Source organism: Hyla sarda, chromosome 2 (assembly GCF_029499605.1).
Source record: "Hyla sarda isolate aHylSar1 chromosome 2, aHylSar1.hap1, whole genome shotgun sequence".
In the NCBI taxonomy this organism is placed as follows: domain Eukaryota; kingdom Metazoa; phylum Chordata; class Amphibia; order Anura; family Hylidae; genus Hyla; species Hyla sarda.
In genome coordinates, this window is record NC_079190.1 from 164,767,594 (window position 1) to 164,787,494 (window position 19,901).

Genomic DNA, 19,901 nt, shown 5'->3' on the forward strand with positions numbered 1-19,901 from the left:
AAGATAAGCAGCTGCCAGACACGTGATGTGGTGCCACTGATCTAAAGGACAACAAAAATGGGGTTCACAGGTCCCTGTGCATGAATACAGAGTCATGAGGGGAGATTTCTCAAAACCTGTGCAGAGATAAATTTGCCCATAGCAACCAATCAGATCGCTTCTTTTATTTTGCAGAGGCCTTGTTAGAAATGAAAGTAACAATCTGATTGGTTGCTATGGGCAACTGGGCAAATTTTCCTCTGCACAGGTTTTGAGAAATCTCCCACACGGATCCCATAGAGCAGGCAGAACTCCCTCGTCCTGTTCATTGATCAGAGAGATTCTATAGACAGATCACTGCCACACAAGACGAGTAGATCTTTATCATAATGATAATATTCCTGGGACTGGCTGTGCCATAGACCAATGTTTCCCTACCGGGGTGCCTCCAGCTGTTTCAAAACTACAACTCCCAGCATGCCCGGACAGCCGTTGGCTTTCCGGGCATGCTGGGAGTAGTAGTTTTGAAACAGGTGCAGGAACCCTGGTTAGGAACCACTACCATAGACAGACAGAAAGGGCACTCCTTCCATCTGCTCCGTAGACCTATCAACGTTAGGGGGCGTGGCATCAGTCCACTTTTGCCCTTCTTCCGCCCTTCTTCCGTCTTCCTTGTAGATCCCGTGGTTGTTGTCTTGGCCCCTTTTACCCGTTGACTCCTCCCCCTCTTCCTTGTCATGATCATGGCTGCCGGTTGTGAAGAACCTTTTCCCTTCCATGGGCTGCTTCCCAAAAAAGAGACCGGCGCGGCGTCCTTCCTCTCCCGGTACCCACACTACGATGGGCGCGGGGTGCTGATCGCTGTGCTGGACACCGGGGTGGACCCGGGGGCACCTGGGATGCAGGTACATGAGGGCAGCCATAGAGATACCAGCTGCGATCACCAGTCGTGTGAATGGAGACTGTACAGGAGGGTGGGGGGTACATAGCAGAAGCTGGGGGCAATGCCAGTGTCTGATCACAGGGATGACTGTACAGCCTGGTGCAGATGGCAGTGCCTTACCCTCAGCTTCTCCTTTGTGACCGAATTAAACACCCTTTATGCCTGTCTAGGCATGCTGGGAGTTGTAGTTTTGCAACTGCTGGAGGGGGATGTGCTGCCTTCCACTGAGTCTACATAGGGATTTTGGCTGTGACTAGGGTCATGTGACATTATGTGTCGCATTTAGGTAAAGAAAATGACGGCCACCAACCCAACATGAAATCTTTCCCAGATGGATTTGTAACATCTGTTGGGACAAGGCCGCTTGTGGGTCATAGTGTGACCCGATTTGCTTTGATGCAGTGATGTTTGGCTGTGCGCCACCTGTCACAGCCAAAATTGGTGTTTAGCCCCATGTGACTCGTGGTATAGACCAGTGGTCTCCAACCTGCGGACCTCCAGATGTTGCAAAACTACAACTCCCAGCATGCCCGGACAGCCGTTGGCTGTCCGGGCATGCTGGGAGTTGTAGTTTTGCAACATCTGGAGGTCCGCAGGTTGGAGACCACTGGTATAGACTGTGGAGCGTTAGATAGGCCACTCCACTTGCTGGGGAGAATGCTGCAGATTAGGGATCCCTTTCTGGTAATCCAGTGGGGAGGGGTGTCATGTTTGATGCACCTGTATATGGATTCTCACACATAACCATGTGCGGCCAACAGGACCAGCTCCAAGGATGCAGAAATGCACCATCAGGATTGTTTTATTTTATTAAGTGGACTCAGGACTGACCTAAATAAGAAACCATACTCTCCTACACCGATCCCTCCCAGCTGGTGTTCCAATGGCTCCTGGTCCCCACTGCTTCTTCTTACCTGCAGGGATGACCCGTCAGAGGAAGCGGTGGAGAGCAGCAGGGACTTATCCTTAGAGTTTAAAAATGGATGTCATTTTGAAAAGTAAATATTGTGCACAATGCTGAGCCATTGCTTTTCAAAAAATTGACCAAGGGATTAAAGGTAATCTTAAAGTCCTTGAATAGTACTGCAATGTGAGAGAACTCCCATCATCAATTTTAGATGCTTGGACTTTACAATTCTGCACAATCCATGTTGCTATGTGCTTGCTGGGCCCTAAAGGGGTATTCCAGACATAAAAAATCTCCTTTCCACCCCAGTTTCTCCCCCAGTGCATGGAGTGCTGGGTCAGCATGCACGCCATGCATTGTCTGTGGGAGCACAGGAATACCCTTTAAAGTGTACCCGTCAGATACAACAAAAAACATTTTTATGTATATTTATTACTAAGTACCTAATCCTGACCATGTACATCTAATTTTTATGTGTCTATTTTTTATTACACTTTTAATTTGGCTCACTAGTCTGAATTCCTCTCAAGGGAGGGGGCGTGGCCTCACTGTGCAGGTCTCCGCCCCCTCCCTCATGCTGTCTGCTCACATCTCCCCTAACATTAGTATAACTACAACTCCCAGCTTGTCCTCACTGACAGCAGCGGGACACAAGCTGACAGTGGGAGGATTTTTCCTCCAGCTGTGAGCCCTGCGCTCACAGCTGTCAATCAAGGAAGTGTGTCCATGACATAGGTGATGATGCATGGACACAGCAGGACTAGTATGTGTCCAAGCAGGCAGGGGGGCAGTTGTTTAAATGTTCAGTACGAGATAATGAAAATCTTCTAATGAAAGCAATTGCAAAACCTTTTGGTTTTGCATGCTTTACAACATATCAACATTTTTTGTATCTGACAGTGCCCATTTAAAGTGAACCTGTTAGAGCAGTGTTTTCCAACCAGCCGTTGGCTGTCCGGGCATGCTGGGAGTTGTAGTTTTGCAACAGCTGGGGGCACCCTGGTTGAAAATCACTTTGTTAGAGCCTAATGTACTGGCCCCATGACCTGACATGTCAGAAGAGCAGTGTTTCAGCCTGTTGTCCTCAGCTCCCTGCAATGCACCAGAGTACTAAAGATACCATTAAAGGGGTAGTCCAGTGGTGAAAAACTTATCCCCTATCATAAGGATAGGGGATAAGTTTCAGATCACGGGGGGTCAGACCGCTGGAGCCCCCCGTGATCTCTCTGTACGGGGCCCCGGCTTGCTGGCCAGACAGCGTGTGTTGACCACCACACGAAGCGGCGGCCAACATGCCCCCTCAATACATTACTATGGCAGAGCCGGAGATTGCCGAAGGCAGCGCTCTGGCTGTGCCATAGAGTTGTATTGAGGGGGGGGGGGGGGGGGGTGGCAGTTCCCGCTTCGTGTGGTGGTCAACACGCCCCCTCCCCACGGGCTGCCGTTGCCCCGTACAGGAGATTGGGGGGGGGATACGTTTTTCACCACTGGATATCTCCTTTAATGGCTGCCAAGCATTACTGCTGTCCAGTAACTCGAGAGGGGGTGCGATGGCTTCTAGTCTCGCATGCAGTGCCTTTTTTCTGCCCAGATTGGCATCATTGATAATCCTGAGTGCAGGGCATGGGGCGCATGATTGGAAGCTGCCACATCCCATGTCATGTGGCTAGACAGCAAGTGGCGCTTTAAGTTACTTATACCTATCTGGTCCTGGAACCATTATGTGAGGCCCTAAAGAGCGGACAGGTTCATTTTCAGGCACAATTCTTTGGGGGAGATTTATCAAAACCTGTGCAGAGGAAAACTTGCCCATGGCAACCTATCAAATTGCTTCTTTCATTTTTAACAAGGCCTCTGCAAAATGAAAGAAGCGATCTGATTGGTTACTATGGGGAACTGGGCAAATTTTCCTCTGCACAGGTTTTGATAAATTTCCTCCTTCCTCTCTGTGTTCTGACACAGTTCCTAGTGGCCGAGGGCTGTCACAATTGTGCCGGTTGTGTGAAAATTGGACTGTTTACAATGATTTAGGATTTGCATTGTTTTCTTAATAATTCTTTTTACCTCAGCAAACATCTGATGGAAAGCCGAAGATAGTAGACATTATCGATACAACTGGAAGTGGTGATGTAAACACCAGCACTGTAGTGGAACCAAAAGAGGGAGTAATATTGGGCCTGTCTGGTAGGACTTTAAAGGTGCGTTTCTTTATTCTTTTCCATTATTAAATTTCAATTGTATACTTCTGCATATATTAAAAGAGTTACAACTAAATAATGAGCATATCAATAAAACAATGCCCTAAAGGAAGCCTAAAATTATAGGCATTTCCTTAACCAGTACATTTATGGCTTACCAATAAATTAACTTATTTTACTAATTTTCCATGGTCTTACATGTTTTCCTTCTGTTTTTGATTCAGGTTGTCTGCTCTGTCTTCATTAGCCCAATTTACTGTGTATTATACATTCTTTAATGGATTTCTGGTTCATGTGTACACTCTGGCAAATAATTTAGCCAACTCTAACTCTGTCCCACTAAGGCCGGGTTCACACGGCGGAAAATATGCGGACTGTCTGCTTGGAAAACGTGTGCGGACATTTGACTAATATGGTGGGCACTGAGATCGCTTGGAAATGCACCATCTCATAGACGGCAGTGCATTTTCTTGTGGGCTCCCCAGAAAGAATACACGGGGGAGATTTATCAAAACCTGTGCAGAGAAAAGTTACCCTTAGCAACCAATCAGATTACTTCTTTCATTTTTAAAGAGACCTCTGAAAAATGTAAGAAGTGATCCAATTGATAGCTTCAGGCAACTTGGCAATTTTTCCTCTGGACAGTTTTTGATAAATCTCCCCCAGACATGTCTGTCTATTCTTTCTGCGTATGTCGGAATCTGAATTTCTGCAGAAACATCTGGCATGGACATTCCGCCGTGTGAACATACCCTAAGGAACACAGCAGAACAGTCTGTCTGCATCAGAATCAGAAGGCAAATGTGAAAGACAGCAGAAAAGTAGTAAAGTTACTTTATTTATCGATATATGTTCATTTCTTAGACAATTAAAAACAGGTTTTATCATCAGACAACCGCTATTAGGCCGGCTTCAAACTACGGAATCTTTGGCCGAACGAAATCCGGACAGAGATTCAGAGCGCGGGCACCGCCAACTGACTTAGTCGGCGCTAGGACCGCGCATACGTTACCGATCCGTAGACTGTAATATCTGTGGAGCAGAGATCCGCCAGAACATTGAATGAGTTCAATATTCTGGCAGAATTTTTCTAGGGCATTTTCTAAGAAAGTCTGCCTCAAAAATTCTGCAGTGTGCACTGTGCAGCGGAATCCCATTGCCAGCAATAAGACTCTGCTGCATTGGAATTTCCGACCAAAATGTCAAAACGTAATTCCGCTCGGAAATTCCGAAGTGTTAAGCTTGTCTAAGGGTAACTCTGCTTGTACGATCTTTTCCACTGCTGGCACCAGACTAAGCATACATGTATGTTGTTTTCATGTGCAGTTAATATCTTGTTGGAAAGCCCTTCAGACCATGAGCTTAGAGAGCTATGGTTTTCTCTTTTTATTCAGTATGTTCATATAAAAAGCTTTTTTTACACTAGTGACACAATTGGTGTCTTTGCTACACAATATCTGGATGGAAAATCTGTGGCAAATACAGGAGCAAAGTGGACGCGATAAAAAAAAATCCATATGTTGTTGAAAAGATCTGCAAGATGTACAATTGCACAATTGTTATGTTGGATCTGCTGCAGATTTATTGGTAATTCACACTACAAAATCTCCACCTCGTGTGGAGTGAATGGTGCAGCAGAATTCCATTCTGGGATTGCGATGGGAGGCTCCTGCACTGTAATTACATTTGGAAAATATGTAGTATAAATGGGCCCTAATAGGGAACATGACATCTGCAGTAAACCTTCAGGTGTTGGAGATTTACAGCAAAATCTGTTGGTTTTAAATACATATATTAGCATAGTTAACTAGTAATCCACAGCGGCAAATTTGCAGGAAATTGGTTTGGAATTACCATTGCAGGAACTTCATTGTGTCCGCAGTGTGTGACACTACCCTATGGTTAGGCTGGAACTTTTTGTAGCAATGATTGATTTAAAGGAATGGGTAACTGCTGCAGTCTACGGGTTTGCATACACCTCAGTTTCTAGATTTCTAGGCAGGGTTTAAATTTGATCTGACATGCATTTTGTTGTATACGTTGTGGTAGGCCTTTTGAAGTGTGTTTGTTTTTCATTATTATTAAAGGGTCACTCTCATTAAAACTAATTTTTGCTATTGCACTCCTTATGGTAAATGAAAAATATTTCTAATATACTTTGTTTAAAAAAAAAAAAAAATGAAGTTTTCTATGTTTTATTTGCACATTTTCCCCCAACTCATACACAGACTTTGGACCAAAGTCCAAACACAGGAAGTGCCACCTGGAGTGCTGAGGAGGGGGGTGGGGGGGGGGGCTGTGTCCAGCCTCATCCAATCATAGCTCCTCTCACACACAACTGCCATATGCTGTTGGCTGGACACCCCCCCCCCCCCCCCTCTGCACTCCAGGCGGCACTTCCTGTGTTCGGACTGGACTTTGGTCCAAAATCTGTGTATGAGTTGGGGGAAAATGTGCAAATAAAACATAGAAAACTTCATTTTTTTTTAAACAAAGTATGTTAGAAATATTTTTCATTTACCATAAGGAGTGAAATGGCAAAAATTAGTTTTAATGAGAGTTACCATTTAAGGTAGATAAACCCTTAACAATGCAGGACGTAAATGTACATCCTGTTGAGGTGGTACTTAACGCACCAGGAAGTACATTTACATCCTATACATAACCGTGAGCATCGGAGCGATGCTTGATGCTTGGGTCATGCGTGGCAGGTCCCGGCTGCTGAAAGCAGCCAGGGACCCACCGGTAGTGGTTGACATCCGCGATTGTGCGGATGTCCGCCATTAACCCCTCAGATGCCATGATCAATACAGATCACGGCATCTGCAGAAGTGCGCCACTTAATGTGGACCATCGGATCTGATCATCTGTAATGGTGGACGGAGGTCCCCTCACCTGCCTCCGTCTGTCTCCCGGCATCTTCTGCTCTGATCTGAGATCGAGCAGAAGATAGCCGATAACACTGATCAGTGCTATGCCTTATACATAGCACTGAACAGTATTAGCAATCAAATGATTGCTATAAATAGTCCCCTAAAGTGCAAAAATAAAAGTAAAAAAAGTGAAAAAATTAAAGTAAAAACATTTAGAAAAATCCTCATCCCCAATAAAAATGTAAATTTTCTGTTTTTCCCAATTTTACCCCCAAAAAGTGTAAAAAAAAAAAAAATAAAAAAAATAAAATAAAATAAATAAATAAATAAAACATTTTTTTTTTATAATAATGAATACATTTTTAATAAACGTATTTGGTATCGCCACGTGCGTAAATATCCGATCTATTAAAATATAATATTTATTATCCCCTCTGGTGAATGGTGTGATCATAAGAAAAAAAAATCAAAAATTGCTGCTTTTTAGAACATTTATTCCCCCAAAATATTGATAAAAGATAGGGGATAAGATGTCTGATTGCGGGGGTCCTGATCTCCCTGCTGCACCCGATGTTCATTTAGAGTGTCGGGTGCAGCGGCGTAGGCTCGTGACGTCATGTCCGCTCCCCCTCAATGCAGGTCTAAGGGAAGGGGTGTGACTGCTATCACGCCCACTCTCATAGACTTGCATTGAGGGGGCACGACTGGGATGTCACAAGCGGGGTAGGGGATAAGATGTCTCTGGGCGGGGTACCCCTTTAAGTCCTTTCTGTGTGTTACCTGTGGAAAGTTGGCGAAAATGAGAAACTAATTTTATGTTCTACCTCAACCACAGATTCCTGCACACTGGCAAAATCCATCTGGCAGATATCACATAGGTGTTAAAAATGGATTTGATTTTTATCCAAAGGCACTTAAAGAGCGACTCCAGGTAAATGATGACTATATGCATGCTGTTCATGGCTTGGACCAGGCTCGTCGCTTATAAACAGAGGGGGAGGGGGGGGGGGGACTTTGATGTAAACCTTGCATTGCATTGATGTGATATGATCACGTAACTGTGGTTTGAAGGATTACTTCATTGATCTTCATTGTTATACAGTGAACAGTAAAATGGCTGCTTTATTTAACATACATTTTGTTTCTACAACTGCAGAAAGAGCGTAAGGAGAAGTTGTGGGATCCTGTTCACAGAGCTCTACTAGCAGAAGCTTGCAGAAAGCAAGATGAGACCGACACAAGTCCGAATACTCCAACTTTGGTATAATTCCCCCCCCCCCCCCTTATCGCTATAACATATACGGTGTATGTTTTTTTTTCTTTTTACATTTATTTATAATTTCTTTCTCATTGAGTGCCTTTTTTTATTTGTATAGATGGGAAAATTGATAAAAGAAGATATTCAGAATCAAGTTGAAATGCTTAACCTATTTGAAAAAAAATATAGCGATCCTGGCCCTGTATATGACTGCTTGGTGTGGCATGATGGGGAGACGTTGAGGTATGTGATGTCTTATCTCTATAACCTCTGCAGGGTTTGAGGAAAAAAATCGGTTCTAAATGAACTGTAGTGCAAATAAATAGTCAGATTATACCTTTACAATTATAAATGGAAAAGAAGGTATACATGTAAGTATTAACTGTTCATAGAAGTAACAATAAGGCCAAGGGCTACATATGGACATGGGTCATGTGATCAAAAAATTTGTGCAATTTTTGGCTTGATTTCACATAATTACAGCTGTGACTAAACTATAACATGCAATATATAGAAAATAGGAGAGGCTCCTATCTGCTAGTTACCTTGATTTGAGCGACTCAAATGGCACCTAAACCCACGGTGTCTGAAAGTAAAGTGATTTAAAAGAAAATTGAGGCTCAGGATCTTGAATACTGGATAGACATTTATTAATTAATTGTTTAAAATATGTAATGTGCTCCGTGATGCACAGGGCCCTTGTGGGTCAGCGGGGACACAAAATACAATTTAATAAATGATAAAATTACATAGCATAGAATTCATTAGAATATAAAAATATGTAATCAAATACAATCAATATAAAAGCCACACGTCTGTGGATATTCCAGCCTGTAAGAATAAAATAGGGGTGCACATGTCTTTTGAATAGAAACGAATATGTAAAGTGCAGAATTGTACTGTTCAATGCGCTGTTTGTAGAATGAGTGGTATCCGTTGGCAACAATTTAATAAATGATTGCATGGTAACGATGTAGCAGTGTCTGGTATACTAGCAGTGTTTATGAGCAAACAGTAGCAATGTTAAGTATACTTGCAGTACTGAAGAGCTGAAGGATAGATCGCCGCTTAGAGACTCGGCCGTCTCATATGGATAGCGGTGATAGTGGGCTTCAATGATGGGGACTGCAGTGCTTCAATGAGCCGTGAATTTGTCCAAATCGTGTAAAATGCGAGAGAATGTTCAAATTCACGGTCCTATTATGTGTGGCATATGCTGATAGAGACTCAGCCGTCTCAGAAGTTACAGCAATAATGAAAGATCCAGATTTTTTGAGGCTGTACAGGTAATCACCGATGCGGTCAGAGGGTACGTGGTTTCCTCTTGGCCGTGGCAATGCGCATAAGTACCTGGGGCTTAGCGGATGCCGTATAAGCGCAATAGCTGTATTCCAATATAGAGGCTGGATATATGTGTCATTAGTAGCGGAGCTGGACGTGTTTCAAGTCCTCCATAGGACTTTTCTTCAGCAGCTTTAAAGGGGTATTCCAGGCCAAAACTTTTTTTATATATCAACTTGCTCCGGAAAGTTAAACAGATTTGTAAATTACTTCTAGTAAAAAATCTTAATCCTTCCAATAGTTACTAGCTTCTGAAGTTGAGTTGTTTTCTGTCTAACTGCTCTCTGATGACTTGCATCCCAGGAGCTGTGCAGTTCCTATGGGGATATTCTCCCATCATGCACAGCTCCCGGGACGTGACATCATCATTGAGCAGTTAGACAGAAAACTTCAGAAGCTAATAACTATTGGAAGGATTAAGATTAATATAAAAAAAGGTTTTGCCTGGAATACCCCTTTAACGACCACGGACGCAGCACAGCCGTGGAGATCCGATCATCCAGCATGACAGAAGGAGGTCCCCTTACCTAGCTCCGGCTGTCTCCCGGGGTCTTCGAGCAGCGATCGAGCAGACCAGAGCAGAAGATCACCGATAATACTGAGCAGTTCTGTGTCCTATGCATAGCACTGCACAGTATTAGCAATCAAACGATTGGGGGAGGGGATTTTTCTCTTTTTTATTTTTTTTACTTTTATTTTTACTTTTTTCAACTTTTTACATTTTTATTTTTTTATTTATTTTTACACTTTTTACATAGGGGACATAAAAAGTGTAAAAAAAATAAAATAAAAAATAAATAAATTAAATAAATTAAAAAGTTGAAAAATGTAAAAATAAAAAGTAAAAAAAATGTGAAAAATCCCCTCCCCCAATAAAAAGGAAAATTGTCAGTTTTTCCCATTTTTTTTTTACCCCCAAAAAGCGTAAAACATTTTTTAAATAAACATATTTGGTAACGCCGCATGCGTAAATGTCCAAACTATCAAAATATAATGTTAATGATCCCGTTCGGTGAATGGCGTAAACGTAAAAAATTAAAAAAGTCCACAAATCCTGCTTTTTTGTCACATTTTATTAAAAAAAAATGTATAAAAAATTATCTAAAAGTTTTATATATGCAAATGTGGTATGTAAAAAAAGTACAGATGACGGCGCAAAGAATTAGCCCTCATACCGCTCTATATACGGAAAAATGAAAAAGTTTATAGGTGGTCAAAATAGGGCGATTTTAGATTACTGATTTTGTACAAAAAGTTTTAGATTTTTTTTTTTTTAAGCGGTACAAAAATATAAAAGTATCTAGCCATGGGTATCATTTTTAATCGTATTGACCCACAGAATAAAGAACACCTATCATTTTTACCGTAAAGTCTACAGTGTGAAAACAAAACCCTCCAAAATGTGCAAAATTTTGGTTTTCATTAAAATTTCCTCCCTAAAAAATTTTTTTTTTTGGGTCCGCCGTACATTTTATGGTAAAATGAGGTTTCATTACAAAGTACGATTGGTCACGCAAAAAACAAGCCCTTATATGGGTCTGTACATGGAAATATAAAGGAGTTATGGATTTTAGAAGGCGAGGAGGAAAAAACGAAAACGCAAAAATAAAATTGGCCTGGTCCTTGAGGTGAAAATGGGCTTGGTCATTAAGGGGTTAAGAGCATCTTAAAGCTGTGTCTTTTGAATACGGCATTCCATTATGTGGCAAAATGGCCATATTGACAATAATTAGATCCAGTACTGCAATGTAACATTGTGCTCTTCATGTAGTCTGATCAAAATAGTGGTGTTGCCTTATCCTTATAGTTTATAACTTGACTAGAAAAGATCACTCAAGCTCTGTTTACATCACATTCGGGGCCTATGTTGATTGATAAATACATTGGCAAAAACTCCCCAAGTTTACACCAAATGTATCCTTTGCTCTCCATTTACATAAGTGACCCATACTATCCTTTTGTCCTTCAGTATACATTGGTACTTGGCTTATATCTCCAGCTTAAGCCTTGTGCATGAGCTTATTGCTTATGTCTCTTGGATAAAAATTATTGGTTCTGATCCCTCTTGTTAGTCATAATGGATATTGCGCTTGATTTGTAAGTTTTATGCGGTTGACAATTTAAAGAGAACCTGTCACTGGAAGCACCAGCAGCATGAAACCGGGAAAGGCCCCCTTTGTACAATGGTGTATGGTTGACTCTGAAATGCTGTAATGTTTCAGAGAAATCATAAAATGTCCCTGTCATTGAAAAAACAAAAACTTTTGATATTTTAGCATAAATTCGTCCAATCAAGTTGGGCAGAGATCACTTTGAACCAGGTAGCAAAGCACCACCACATGCTTCTACTTACTCAGTCTACTGATCGCTGGGGTCTCAACATCTGACCGGTCAAAACTTTTTACATGAAACAAAAGAAGGGCTTTTTCTGTAATGTACCTTGAGTGTAATACTTTTCAGGGTTGATTGGGAGACGCTACATCAAAGTTAAATCTGAGATGGTATCAATACTCAATAAATGTATCTAGATTGGTTAGGACTATTTGTAATATGATTATTTTTCAAAAACTGCTCAGTTTTTAGAAACAAAACCCCCAAAATATAGATTTATATCACCACCACTAGGGGCCATTTATACTATAGCACATTGTTTTCCAAGCACGGTCCTTAAAGTGTACGTGTCATTAGCAAAACTTTTTATATAATGTAGATGATACCATTATATGTATATTAGTCGTATGCATTGGTTAAAAAGGTGTATATTTTTTGGATAAAAAAATGCTGTCCCTGCAGCTATTGCTTGTGTGTCTGTGAGGAGTCCAAATATAGGAAGTGAGGGCAGGACAAGCAGGTCTCTGTGCAGGCTCCCGAATTGCCAATCATCCTGCTGTGTGAGCGGGGAGTGTGGCGCACAGCCTCAGTGTACAGAGCTCTACTTGTCCACCCACACTTCCTGTATTTGGTCTCTCTACAGGGACACACTAACAATAGCTGCAGGGACAAAAATACACACATTTTTTAACCAATGTATATTGGAAATATGCATATAATGTTATCTTCTACTTTATACAAGTTTTTGCTAATGACAGGTACACTTCAAGTCTCCCCAAAGGTCATATTTTTTGGATTTCCTTAGTCTTTCACAATTGATATAATTGTGTTGATGACTGATTCCATAATTACATCACCTGTGAAAGACTAAGGAAACCCTGTTGAGCGTGTAGCCACGCCCTGTCCCACAAGCCCAACCCTATTCTACAAGTTCCTCATCTCTGGGTGAATGTATCGGTCCAGCTTCTAAGCCATACCACCCCCCCATCCCTGCCAAGAATTAGTGAGCTGCATACCAAGATAAGAAGGCTGATAACACCTCAGGAATGATCCTTCGGTAAGGCAGGGTAAGCCTGGCTGTTTAAATTTATATATTTTTTTTTTAATTTTGTGACAGGTACTCTTTAAATGGGCACTGTCATTTGGGGAAAAAAACTTTTGACATGTCTGAACGTTCAGTACTTTCTCTCCCAGCTCTATGTCCTGTGATCAAGACACTTGCAGTATAGGTCTATGGAGCATGTCTCAATTACATGAGACCGAGCAGGGAGTGGAATGTGCTGCAGAGCAGACTTCCTCTGGCTCGTACGCCTGATCGGCAGAGGTCTGAACATTTAAAATCAAAACTATTTTGACATGTTCCTAGGACAGGTCAGAAGTATTTTTAAATGTCAGGTACACTTCAGTCTGCAGTAAATTATGCTCTTAGGAATCCTCCTGACTTGGTGTTTGTAGTACAGTTGCAGGCTTTCGTCTCTAGTGGAGCTTCTGCGCACATTCCTGCATGTTAACTTCGTGAACTGTGTCCTGGCTCACCGTATGGGTGAGACACAGACAGCTGTGATACAGGGGAACGTCTGCATCTGCTATATATGAGGTGGCTGATATTAGGATTATTATTTAAAAACCTATTTGATAAAGTATATTACAAATATGCACAACCATATACTAGAGGTTTTTACATCTGACGAAATGAAAACACATTTAGCATTACAAATTGCCTCTCCTCCAGAAGGAAAAAAAAGTATAGTACTTTCTGTAAGTACAGATGAGTATTCAATGTTTTGGAGTAGATTCTATTATAGCCCATTATCCCTAGTCGTGTTCCAAGGCTCTTTAATTGGTTTTATACATTAAAAAAGATCTATACAGTCAATGGCTATGTTTGTTGCAGGATGCACCATTGCCTGATCTGTTAAGTCTCTTTAGGTTACCTGAATGTTCTTTTGCTGTCTTGCAGAGCATGTATGGACACCAGTGAGTGTGGAGAGCTGGACACTTGCACTGTGTTAGGAAATTACAGAGAAGCCCAAGAGTATGCATCCTTTGGGACAACAGAAATGCTGAATTATTCGGTCAACATTTATGATGATGGGAACCTGCTTTCAATTGTAACAAGCGGTGGTAAGTTGTATCATCGTTTTTCTTATTAATTTGACATTGACCACCCAGGTGCTACTATAATATTGCGTGGCCAGACACAGCAGTGACATTGGAAGTAATCCACATTCAGTAGTAGTGACTCAATCCCTCAATCTCAATGATTGATATGTTGTTGTTGTTGTGTATTACAGGTGCTCATGGGACACACGTGGCCAGCATTGCAGCAGGATTTTTTCCTGATGAACCTGAAAGAAATGGAGTTGCTCCCGGAGCACAAATTCTAGCAATAAAAATCGGTGACACAAGATTGAGCACAATGGAGACAGGCACAGGGCTTATAAGAGCGGTATGAGTTCTGTTCTAGGATCACATAACGGGCTCACAAGATAATAATAAACACTTATACCAAAACACGTATATAAGTAACCACTAACAAAACTACCTAATATCAATATTTGACCACTCTGGTAATTATAGTGTTCTCAAAGAAAATATGTATGTAAATGAGACACTAAGTCAGTGTTTCCCAACCAGTGTGCCTCCAGCTGTTGCCAAACTACAACTTCCAGCATGTCCAGACAGCCAAAGGCTGTCCGTGCATTCTGGGGGTTGTAGTTTGGCCACAGCTGGAGGTACCCTGGTTGAGAAACACTGCACTAAGTTATATGTATTGATAGGGAAAGGACAAAGGAGAAATTGCTTGGTAAGTTAGTGCTGGAGGGGGGTATAGGGGATCTCACTCAAAACAAGAAAAACAACCATCCACAACATCCGACTGGTATTTTTACCTATTTCATTTAGTGGGGAAAACAGCTATTAATTCCCATACACAATTTTGCAGCCCACACTTAAGTACTTTATGTGAAAACTGGGAGTGAAGCCAACCATCCACTATCCATTCAGTGCTGATGGTGGCAGACAAGGAGTGTTAAACAAACAGTTATCAGCTTATTCATAAATATTCAGAAGGAATAACTGAGAGCTACACCGCCTTGGGGCAGTCCTCTTTGCTCTCGTCTCCCAGGGAGACGACAGTTGAGCCCTCCTCCCTCCATTTTCTAGAGCCCTCCCGTGGCCATCTGGGTCGCCTTTCTTCCTACTCATCCCCTGAGTCCCGCCGAGCGGGATCCTTCCGCCGCTGTTCCTGCTCTCTCTCTAAATCCTACAGGTGCCGCCGCGACTGGTCACAAAGTGTCCGCTCCCGGTCCCCGTGCGTCCGCAGTTGCAGTACAACTACGGTGCGCTCCAGGTCCCCAGGGGAGCTGGTGGACTTGGATTTGGACCCTCCCTCTGACTCGGAAAAGACTTCCTGTATGTCAGATATGGTGGACAGGCTGGTGTTTGCAGTCAGGGACACCTTCCATCTGCAGGACCCAGGAACTTAAGGCGCGGTCCCTGAAGTGTCCTTCTGCTGTGCTTGTCGGGCACCCCAAGTTTTCAACCCTCGCACTGAATTTAACGAGCTGTTGGAGGCGGCTTGGAAGCCTCCAGACAAACGCTTCCATGGGACTAAGAAGCGCCATGCTCTCTTTCCCTTTTCCTCAAGACCTGGTGGCAAAGTAGTCCTTCTCCTCCTACAGTAGATCCTCTTGTGTCGCGGCTGTCTAAATCCACTACCCTGCCACTGGCAGATGCAGCCTCCTTTAAAGATCCCTCGGGCAAGTGTATTGAAAATCTGTCGAAATTCACTTTTGAGGCGGCAGACTCGGCTTTGTTGCCAGCCTTTTCCTCTACGTGGGTATCCAAGGCCCTCTGTTTGGGCTCTTCAATTGTGCCAGGGTATTTTAGCAGGTTCCTTCCTTGGCAATTTGGCAGATTTAGCTCAGCAAATCGCTAAAGCTGGGGATTACCTCTGCTTGGCCTCCTTGGAGTCGGCTTGCTGCGCTTCCTTTGCCTCGGGCAACCTAGTGGCCCTTCGGTGCTCCTTGTGGCTTAAGACTTGGAATGCTGATGCGGCCTCTAAGCGCTCCCTTACTGAGCTTCCTTTCCTGGGATTTCGTCTCTTAGGCAAACCCCTAGAGGAGATCATCTCTGAGGCTACCGGGGGAAAGAGTTCTCTCTTACGCCAGAATCGTCTGTGCTGCTGGGACTCGTGGTGGAAGACATCTTCCATTCACCCCTTTCGTTTCTCTGGCTGCCAGGACAAACTGGCTGCCTCACAGGATAGGAGGGCACAGTCTTTCAAGGCTCGTCCCTCCTGGAAATCGGGGGCCCCATTCCAACCTCGCCTCTTCCAAATTTGGGACTCGCAAGGCTCCCACTGCCTGAGGGTGCGCCCCCATCAGAGTCTTCTCCTCAGGTGGGTGGTCGCCTGTCCCTCTTTCGGGATGTCAAATCAAATAGATTTCTCTTCTATTCCCCAGGATAGTTTCATTCCGGTCCCGCCCCTCTCGATCTCACTCTCTTGCTGGAGCTTTTCAGGTGGCCCTTCGCACCATCCTTTCCCAGGGAGTGATAGTGCTGGTCCCTCCTCAGGAATGTTTTTTGGGGTTCGACTCCAATCTCTTTTTGGTTCCCAAGAAGGGCGGCACTGTCCGACCCATTCTTGATTTGAAGCTTCTAAACAGTCATGTGCGGCTACGGCATTTCCGGATGGAATGCCTGAGGTCAGTCGCATCAATGGATCCGGGGGAGATCCTCTCTTCTGTTTGGCATACAGGACACTTACTTGCACATCCCTTTCTGGCCCACCAGCGGTTTCTCAGGTTCGCTGTTCCTGCAGGTCACTTTCAGTTTGTCGCCCTGCCCTTCGGGCTAGCGACCGCACCCCAAATCTTCACCAAGACGCTGGCAGCAGTGGCGGCTCTCCTCCCCTTTGGGGGTGTCTCGGTTCTCCCCTGGAGACCTACTCATCGAGGTGCCCTCCCTGGAACAGAATCGGGTGAGCCTCAATATCGCTCTGCAGACCCTCTCTAGTTTCGGTTGGATCATCAACCGCGCAAAATCCAACCTGTCTCCGTCCCAGTCTCTGGATGCGCTTCAACACGGGCCGGGTCTGCATGTCTGTTCTGGGCAAGATGGTAGCTTCCATGGAGGCAGTCCCCTTTGCCCAATTTTGGTACCGTCCCCTCCAGTGGGCCATCCTTTCTCAGTGCGACAAATCCACCTTGTCTCTCTACTATGGGATCTGGCTTCCGCTCCGAGTTGCTTCCTCCTTTGGTGGGCTCGGTTTCCTCTCCTCCGGGAGGGTCACTCCTTCCTGCCTCTCCATTGGCATGTCTTGACCACGGACGCGGGTGTCTTCCGGGAGAAAACTGTCCAGGGCCGTTGGCCCCCATCAGAGTCTGGTCTCCCCATCAAAGTCCTGGAGCTCCGTGCGATCTTCTTGTGCTTTCTTCACTGGAGTCTCCTGCTTTTTGGCCTGCAGGTACAGACGGACAACGCCAACGCCGTACCATACATCAATCGCCAGGGCCGCACCCACAGCTCTGCGGTCATGAAGGAAGTGTTGAAGATCCTCTTGGCGCAACTTCACGTTCCAGCCATATCGACCGCTGACTCGAGCGAGTGGTCCCTTCACCTGGAGGTCTTCGCTCAAATCTGTTACCGCTGGGGATCTACATACATGGATCACTTCACGTCACGCCGGAACAGGAAAGTCCCGTTTAGTCTCCATGTCGCGAGATCCCCTGGCACAGGTGGTAGACGCTCTCGCGGTCCCTTGGACCCCCTTAGCTCTCCCCTACCTCTTTCCTCTGCTTCCACTTCTTCCCAGGGTTGTCCGGAAGCTCAAGGCGGAGGGCGTCTCGGCAATACTGGTGGACCCAGATTGGCCTTGTCGAGTGTCGTCGCGGACGTGGTCAATCTCGTGGCAGACGTTCCCTTCAGTCTTCCAGATCGTCCCGACCTACTCTCCCAAGGACCCCTCTGCCACCCAAATTTACTTCCACTGCGTTTGACGGCGATTCTAACCATGTGATTCGGACCATGCACCGTGGCCGGAAGCCCTCGTCCGCCAGGATTTATCACCGTACCTGGCGGGCCTATTTCTGCTGGTGTGAGGCTCGGTTCTCTCTCTCCAACCTTTTTTTTTTTCTTTCTTTGCCGAATATCTTGTCCTCTTTGCAATCGGGAATGTAAACGCGCCTTGCCCTCAGTTCCATCAAGGGGCAGGTTTTGGCAGTTTCTGTCCTCTTCCAACACTCTCTTGCATCAGACCTTCATGTGCGTACTTTTTTGCAGGGCGTGGCCCATGAGGTCTCTCCGTTCCGGCCCCCCACTGCACCTTGGGACCTCACCCTCGTTTTGGATGCCCTGCAGGGCACTCTGTTTGAGCCTCTTGGTCAGGTTTCCCTTTGCTTCCTTGCCTGGAAGGTGGCCTTCCTTGTTGGTCATGTCCATTCGCCGTGTGTTGGAATTGGCTGCCCTCTCTTGCCGTTCGCCTTTTCTGGTGCTTCACTAAATGAAGGTGGTTCTTCAGCCGGTACCCTCTTTTCAGCCCAAGGTCCTGACTTCCTTTCACTTAAACGAGGAGATTGTGTTGCCTTCTTTCTGCCCATCCCCCTCTCATCTGCTGGAGCGCCAGCTTCACAAGCTGGGCTTGGTTTGGACCTATTTGTTGGTCACTTCCCCCTTCCGGCGGTGTGACTCTGTTTGTGCTTCCCGATGGGCGGCGCAAGGGGCTCCCGGCTTCCAAGGACACTATCTCCCGGTGGATACAATCCGCTATTTCGGAGGCGTATCGTTGCAAGGGTCAGGTACCCCCCTTTCGAGTGACTGCTCACTCCACCCGCGCGGTGGGGGCCTCCTGGGCGGTAAGCTGCGGGGCTTCGGCTCTGCAGGTTTGCAAGGCGGCGACTTGGTTGTCCTTGCATACTTTTGCCTAGTTTTACAGTGTTTAATACCCTTGTGTCCTCCGACGCAGTCCTGGGCCGCAAGGTTTTGCAGGCGGCAGTTCGGCCATCCGTCTGAGTTATTTTCTGGCTGGGATGTTGGTCTTTCCCTCCCAGGGACTTCTTTAGGACATCCCATGGTCATGTGTCCCCCAATGAAGTGCTCGAGGAAAGTAGATTTTTATACTTAATGTAAAATATCTTTCTCGGCACGTCTATTGGGGGGACACAGCGCCCGCCCATTGGTTTGTTTGTGGCCAGCCAGTTTCCGCCACTGTGGTGCGGGGGGTGTTTTTTTCTGTGGTCGGTCCCCTTCTTTTGTCTGGGTTTTTTGTTCAGACTGTTCCTTTCTTGGTCGGTTCTCCTTCTGCTTTGGGACTAAACTGAGTTGGTCATAGCCAGGAGGCGGTTATAGCCTGCCCGGAGGAGACGACGTTCTTTAGTTTTTTTGCCTAGTGTCAGCCTCCTAGCGGTAAGCAGCATATACCCATGGTCCTTTGTCCCCCAATAGAAGCTCCGAGAGAGAGATTTTACAGTAAGTATAAAAATCTACTTTTACATACATGGTGGACATTCTTCGTAAATAGCTAAATAGCTTAGCTCTAAGTTTCAAAATCTGTTCCGGGGTGAGTTTTTGCAAAAATTTGTGACCATTTTATATTTTCACTTTTGATCTGCTACAACTGCAAAAGTCAAAGCAAATTTAAAGGGGTATTCCGGTTTATACATCTTATCCCCAATGCAAAGAATAGGGGATAAGATGCATGATCGCAGGGGTCCCACCACTTGGGACCCCCGTGATCTCTGTGCAGTCCCCAGAATTCTGTGCCAGGCGCAGCCTCCAAGACAGGGACATGACATCACGACCATGCCCCTAGTCACATCACACCATGCCCCCTCCATTCATGTCTATGGGAGGGGGCGTGACTCTCAGATAGGATGGATAAAACCACAAACCTAGAAGCAGCCATCATTCATTCATTTTGTGAATTCTTTGTACTGTAGCAATCTGAAATCTCAACTATAAAATCTCTTCTTATTTCACAGATGATTGAAGCAATAAAATATAAGTGTGACCTTGTCAATTACAGCTATGGGGAAGCCACTCACTGGCCAAACTCCGGGTATGTGTGGAC

General features: G+C 44.7%; 1 protein-coding gene across 3 annotated transcripts in view; it reads left to right on the forward strand.

Moving 5' to 3' along the window:
- The first annotated feature begins 545 nt into the window (after positions 1-545).
- TPP2 (tripeptidyl peptidase 2) overlaps positions 546-19,901 on the forward strand; it is a 97,338-nt gene continuing 77,982 nt past the window's right edge. Inside the window, exons 1-8 of one of the 3 annotated variants that reach the window (XM_056555692.1) lie at positions 546-884; positions 3,899-4,027; positions 7,736-7,831; positions 8,057-8,161; positions 8,277-8,401; positions 13,791-13,954; positions 14,125-14,279; positions 19,813-19,889. In XM_056555692.1, the coding sequence (XP_056411667.1) occupies positions 717-884; positions 3,899-4,027; positions 7,736-7,831; positions 8,057-8,161; positions 8,277-8,401; positions 13,791-13,954; positions 14,125-14,279; positions 19,813-19,889 (1,019 nt within the window). In that variant the 5' untranslated portion in view covers positions 546-716. The remainder of the gene's footprint in view (positions 885-3,898; positions 4,028-7,735; positions 7,832-8,056; positions 8,162-8,276; positions 8,402-13,790; positions 13,955-14,124; positions 14,280-19,812; positions 19,890-19,901) is intronic. The other 2 variants (XM_056555690.1, XM_056555691.1) reach the window with 2 other exon arrangements.